We start from the raw sequence: 6,416 nt of genomic DNA, 5'->3' as shown, positions 1-6,416 counted from the left end.
ATGTCGTTCCTCGCAACTACTCAGACGGAGCAACTCACCCCAAATGAGACCGCATCCGATGTTCCACCCAACATGGGCAGCCCTCGCTTCGAGAGAAAGAGCCTCCTCCTCGGCTCGGCCACCGACAACGTCCCAAGCCCAGCGGTGAACATGGTTATACGGCAGGACCCCTTCTCAATGACCTTGGATGCCAATGCCCTCCTTGCCGGCTCGGTCTTCCTTATCATGGGCTTGCACTTCGTCCCTCACTACCTCCTGGAGTCCTTTATCCTCGCTGTCCCAATTCTCCTACTGGTCTGGAACGACTATCAGAACTTCCTCCGTCTTGGGCCAGGCGGAACTCCACCCACCCTATCCGGCTACGCACGGCTGGCCTGGTTCCGCCTCTTCGTGCTCCGGGACCCTTTCAGTCCGCCCTCCGCAGGCGCCGTGTCCAGGCCGGCATCCGGCATCCTCGCACCGCAGAACCTCCCATACCGGCCCGGACCCCGGCCCACGGTTGCGGGCCTCGCCCCGCAGCGCCAGCTCAACCAGCACGGCTCCACGGCGGCCTTCGCCGCGCTCAAGGACGTCATGAACAGGCTGTCGGCGGCGCACGCCGCCAAGTTCGGCATCGCGACCTCGTGCATCGAGAAGCACGGCTTCGCCCTCTTCGCGCGGCACCCCGTCAACGTGTGCGGCAACGGCGAGGTCTGCCACATCCACAACTCGGACCGCAGCATGCATATGAACCTGCACCCGGACGACATCGCCGAGGTCCTTGGCAAGGGGTGGGGTCAGCGTCATCCCATGGCCTGGGGCAAGGGCCAGGAGACCGCCGGCGGGGCCAGGGCCTGGATGATGCCGAGGAGTCCCCTGCCGGAGACGTTCGTCCTGGTTTACGCGCCTCGAGGTGAGCAACCCCTGTTGAAATTCTGAGGCGTCCTTTATTTCCTTTCCTCCTGAGACGCAAGCGATCGTTGAGGTGGATCGAAGTTGCTGATTATACCGAAGACGAGACCGATCTGCGCGTGGTGCTGAAGATCATCGAATCTGCAATCTGGTACACGGTCGAGGAGCGTGTTGACCTCGAGCCCCTGCTGGAGCAGCAGTCCTAAGAGCCCTGGAGTCCACTGAGGATCCAGCTCGCCTCACAGATAGGAAAGGAACACAGGACAAAAATCTCAAAATAAAGACAAAAAAAAGGCCTCCTAGCTCCATCGCTTGCGCTGGGCAATCACTGACGCCGGGCGACAGTCACTTGTTCCTGCCTGCCCGCCTGCCTCTATCTATCAGAGCAACACACCTCCCGCCTCCTGCGGCCTCGACAGGTTTGAAACCGCGTGTCGTGTGGTCTTGATTTTATCCTCCGGACTGTGAGTCTTCACATCCTCCACTGTTGATCCCTAACGCTCCAGGGATAGTCTGGTTGTGTGGGAATTCATCATTTGCGAGCATCAAATTTTGGGCTGGGATGGGGGGTTCCAAATTGCGAAAATGGCGTTAGGTGCTCGGCCATTGCTGGGTGTTGGTGTCATGGTGTTTCATCGAAAATTCTTCTATTGTCGCAGATTGGTACCTATATCGACTATGTAGCAACAAACCGTTCACGATTCGGTGTCCATTATGAGTTGTGCTAGTCGTCTTGTGCCATCGAGGTCTTCTGATGTATGCCGTGAAGAATAAAGGAGAACACTCTCATTACCAACTCACCTCGTCCGTCGGACTCCTCAGTCATCCTCTCCCGCATCGTCGTTGTTATCCTTGGACCTCTGAAACTTGAGCCGCCCACTTGGTATGTAGGCCTCGACCCTCTGCCCGCCAAAGGCCCTCCCGTTCATCAGCTGCACACAAGCGTCGGCCGACTCTGGCTTCTTGTACTTGATGCTCACCACACCGTCCTGCTCCAGGTCGTACAGTACCACGTTGGTCACCTCGCCCAGCTTCTCGCACTCCTCGCGGATGTCCTCCTTGATCTCCAGCAGCGCTGCCGGGTCGTCCTCGAGCTCCTGCAGCGTAAACATGTGCTTGAGGATGACCATCTTGTCCTTCTTGCCCGTGCGCTGCTCAGGTGGTACGTAGGCAGACTCGTCGTCGGACCAGTCGGCCAGCTTTGCGTCGAGCTTCTGCGTTTTCTTGATCACCTTCTCCCTGTCCTTGCCCGCGCCTTTGCCATTGTTGTGCTGCTTTGCCCCTGGCTCTTTAGCTTCAGCGCCCTCGGCACCCTCAGTGTATTGTGTCTTCTTGTAGCTGGACTCCGCAGCCTGTACCCGCATCTTGCCTGACCCTAAGCCAGAATCGCTGTACCGGAAATGTGTGTCGTCCAGAAGCATGATGGCCATCTCGACGCTTGGCGGCTTGAAGAACACGATGAGCGCGTCTCCCTTGAAGTTGCCATCGCTGTCCGCGTATAGCTTAATCCGAGGCCGCCCGCTGTCGATCTCCTCGGCGATGACGCCGCACTTGCGGCTGAACACCTCGGCGACCTCGTCTACTGTCACGTCGAGAGGCAGGCCAGTGACGTAGATGGCTCTGTTCTGGGGTGGCTGTTTTTGAGTGTTTTGCTTCTTGTTTTTGCGGTGGTTGTTGGAGGCAGAGGAGGCACCATTATTGTCCTGATCCTGGAGTAGCGCGGGGTGCGTGTCAGTTTGTCACCAGATTGTTTCCCATAAGCAGTTGAACTCGGTAGGTACAGTTGCTTCTGGTCTCTGTTGCACATGCTTCTTCTCCATTGCTCATTCGGTGCGATTATAAGGCGGTTTGGCTCAATCGAAGTAGTGCTCAAGGATTGTCTCGACCGCTGTGGACGGACCAGCGTGCGCAGCTTACCTCGACTTGGTCTTGCTTCCGCTTTCTGCCGTTGCTAGGCTGAGCACTGCTGTCTGCACTTGGGTCTTGGGCGCTCCCGTATGCGTCTTGATGCTGTTGAATGAAGGCTTCCTCATCCTCATCTGCGACTGGAATCCATCGCTTCAGCTGATGATCAAACTCGAACTCGGTGCCGTCAGACTCCTGGACAGCGATGAACTTGTTGTCCAGCTTGGAGAACGAGATGCGGTCGTCATTCTCGAAATCCGCTGGATTTGTCGGGAAGGTGAACACCTCCGCGACTGGCTGCTCTGCCATGTTGTTCTTGATCGGGCTCTTCAGGCGAGGTGCGTCACGACGTAGAAAGTCTCCAGGGCGGGCTTGCAGAGAGCTGTCAACGAAGTTGGTGTCAAGCAAGGAAGCTTCCCAGAAAACCCCAGTCAGAAAAGTTGCGGCAGGGGTTGGCAACGCCCAGTCTGCGCACGGGCCTTCTCCATCAATTTCACCACTATGACTGTCTATCCAACCGTTGCTGGTTAATCCTCCCTTCGCAGACCCGTAACTTATTGAGAATCTTGCTACGTTCCGCATCGTCTATCATATGCACTAGAATGACTTCTTTTGAAGTCCATTAGACTTGAAAATTAAACTAAGAAAAAAAGTCGATTTAATTAGTGATAGGTTATATGAAGACAGGATTTCGCATCGAACACGGATCTTGATCCAAAAAATAAACCTTCTCTAATTTGAAGTCCAGGGCTAAGTCGAGGTCTGGGGCGATTCATAATCCAAAACGACTTAAACCAGGACAACTTGATCCAGGGTAACTTAATCTGCGATGGTTTTTCAAAGCGGCTTGGTCCAGGGCGAATTCAAGCCCAGGGCGACTTGATTCACAGCGACTTGGTCTATGGCGATTGACGCAGGGCAAATTTGAGCCCAGAGCGACTTGCAGTCCAGATCGGCTTATAGCCCAGGTCAACTTGGTTTACAGCGACTTGTCTACGGCAACTTGTCTACGGCGACTTGTCTACGGCGACTTGTCTACGGCGACTTGTCTACGGCGAATTTGAGCCCAGGTCGACTTGTAGTCCAGGTCGACCTACAATCCAGGTCGACTTGGTCCAAGAGTGACTTGGTCCAGGGCGACCACTCTCACTGTCTACAGCACCGTTTCTAGTCGATCCTCCTTTGCAGATGCCTCGAGGGCTATCATATACATTTTTGGAACGACCCCGCTACATTTAACTTGCTTGCTCCCATTTATCAGATCACTATACGGAAGCTTATCCTATAGATTGTCCTATAGAGGTTTATAACATAGAAGCTTATCTCATAAAAGGTTATCCCATAGGATGTTGTATTATAAGAGGCTATCCTACAGAAGGTTATCCTTTATGAGATTATTATAGAGAAGGTTCTTCTAGAAAAGGTTATATTAAAGGAGGTTATTTTAAAGGAATTTATCCCAGAGGGAATTATTCCACAGGAGGTTATCCCACAGGAGGTTATCCCACAGGAGGTTATCCCACAGGAGGTTATTCTATTTCCCATAAGAGGTTATCCCACAGGAGGTTATCCCAGAGAGGGTTATCCCAGAGGAGGTTATCCCACAGGAGGTTATCCCATATCCTATAGGAGGTCATCCCACAGGAGGTTATCCCATATCCCATAAGAGGTTATCCCACAGGAGGTTATCCCATATCCCACAAGAGGTTACTCTAGAAGAGGTTATCCCACAGAAGAGAAACCCATAGGAGGTTGTCCTATAGAAGGTTGGTTAATAAAAGATTATCCCCTAGGTGATTGTCTGGCAACGGGTTATCTTATAAGGGATTCCTATTTTCTGTAATATTTATTCACTATTATTTAGACACTGTGACCGCGAAGCGGATTCGTTCTTTACGTAGTAGCAATGCATTATAAGAATACCTGATATGTATCTCCATTCGTCCTAGCTACGGGGACCAAGGACAATTGCACGTCTCAACATGAACTATTTATTCACACAGAGCCTGTATGACGCAGGCAGCGCGCCAATCCTTCGGAAGTTGCGTTTTCGCGCATCGTTAGTTCCACAAAGCTAATCTGACTTCTTCTCAGGCGGCGCCTGGCCACCAGTCGTGGGGAGGCCCATGAAGATCTTGAAGTAGTCCTGCAGTCAAGGTGTCAGAGATACTAGATCCACGATGCAACATTCAGCAGGCCATTTAAGACAGGAGGAGCTTACATATATCATCCACTGAAGGCCAGTCAGAGTTCCAATCATCACAATACGCATGGGTAGGCCATTCCAAAGCCCCCTGAAGCCGATGTCCTTGTAAATCCTCGAGAGGACCGTTCCAAAGGCCTCGCCAGGCTCACGGTAAGCATTGAGTTTTGAGACCATGACGTCTGCTGGATGCGATACTATGGCGCAGAGGATACCAGCCAGGTAGCCACCTGTGAAGGACACGCCGGTTTGTGCAGCCTTGCTGTAGTCGTTCTTGGATCCAGGCAGACGGGCGTAGATCATTTCGACAATGGTCTCAAACGAGGCAAACTTCATCATCGTGTAGGGGATCTGCCGGGCCCAGAGCGGGTACAGGCCCTTGTACAGTCCACCCCACCCTTCCTTCGCAGTGATCTTGCTGATGCCATCGAAGGTACCGGAATACGGGGGCGGAATCGTAGCTTGCATGCGTACCTTGACAGATTCAAAGGGGCAGAGTGCGATGTCCGCAAGGAACTCGGCAGAAGCAGAGGCCGTGAGATAAAGCGTGGTCTTGTACTTTGTCGCATTCTCGGGGCCCGCGATGTCCGCGTAGGTTTTCTTGAAATACTCGTCTGAATGCGTCAGTCACTTGCTACGGAGCTGGAAGCGATGCATTCTGGAAGATCCTAATAAAAGACGGGGGGTCAACCGCAATGGGATAAGGCTTGTACTTACACCAGCCGTATTTGAAGGCACCTTGGGCTGAATAACCGAAAAAGGTCGGAGACCAGCCCGTGAATATCCCACGGACGCCCTCGATCCGGTATATCTTGCCCCAGGCCTGGAAGTTGCCTGTGTAGAGCTTAGAGTCGACCTGTCGCCGAGTTTTGACGACGTCCAGGGGCGTTACTGCCGTGTGTGTGAGACCACACGCCAGCAATCCTCCAAATGTGCACGCGGCGTAGTACTTCCCCGAGTACAGCTCAATCTTGCCCGTCTTGGCCTGGGCAGCAGCGCTGGCCTTGTTGAACTCCGCCGTCGCTTCGGCGCTGAGCTTCTTGGCCTTGTCCTCGATGGTAGAGTAGGCGGAGTACAAGTCCATGCGGGCTTGGTACGGAGTTGCCTTACTCCCTTGCGCCTTCAGGCCATCCTGAGGCTGGTGAGGGAAGGTCTTCTGAAGGGTGTCGTAACGAGGGTACAAGTGAGACATCTTGTTAAGTGAGGTTGCGTCTCATTCCAAAGCTGGAGGAATTCCAGAAGCTTTGAGATTCTCAACTAGATTCAATCAGTCAACCGTTGCAATTGGGTCGGAGAGATGAGTATGGAAACAGAGGTCCTTGGGTGCAAGGTGAAAGCTCCTGGCCGGAGTTATCGGGACCCCGGAACTCAGAAGTAGGTAGACTGAAGGTGGCTTACAGTGGAGCAGATCAAGGGA

The 6,416-nt window shown here is 53.4% G+C and overlaps 3 protein-coding genes across 3 annotated transcripts; 1 reads left to right on the top strand and 2 right to left on the bottom strand.

Moving 5' to 3' along the window:
- On the top strand, positions 1 to 1,097 carry J7T55_008308 (uncharacterized protein; the record flags this gene model as incomplete). Its single annotated transcript, XM_053138612.1, has 2 exons — positions 1 to 892; positions 994 to 1,097. The coding sequence occupies 2 exons, from the start codon at positions 1 to 3 to the stop codon at positions 1,095 to 1,097; spliced, it is 996 nt and encodes a 331-aa protein (XP_052997585.1).
- A 612-nt stretch (positions 1,098 to 1,709) lies between these two features.
- Positions 1,710 to 3,105, bottom strand: J7T55_008307 (nuclear mrna splicing factor-associated; the record flags this gene model as incomplete). The annotated part of the gene is made up of 2 exons (XM_053138611.1): positions 1,710 to 2,600; positions 2,809 to 3,105. 2 exons carry the CDS (start codon positions 3,103 to 3,105, stop codon positions 1,710 to 1,712), a joined length of 1,188 nt encoding a protein of 395 aa, XP_052997584.1.
- A 1,765-nt stretch (positions 3,106 to 4,870) lies between these two features.
- Positions 4,871 to 6,191, bottom strand: J7T55_008306 (Mitochondrial phosphate carrier protein 3; the record flags this gene model as incomplete). The annotated part of the gene is made up of 3 exons (XM_053138610.1): positions 4,871 to 4,942; positions 5,018 to 5,613; positions 5,717 to 6,191. The coding sequence occupies 3 exons, from the start codon at positions 6,189 to 6,191 to the stop codon at positions 4,871 to 4,873; spliced, it is 1,143 nt and encodes a 380-aa protein (XP_052997583.1).
- Positions 6,192 to 6,416: the final 225 nt, after the last annotated feature.

This window comes from Diaporthe amygdali (genome assembly GCF_026229845.1).
Source record: "Diaporthe amygdali strain CAA958 chromosome Unknown NODE_4_length_2575358_cov_65_588622, whole genome shotgun sequence".
NCBI lineage: Eukaryota > Fungi > Ascomycota > Sordariomycetes > Diaporthales > Diaporthaceae > Diaporthe > Diaporthe amygdali.
Note: the sequence above shows the minus strand (reverse complement) of the source record. Positions and strands in the feature narration are given on the sequence as shown.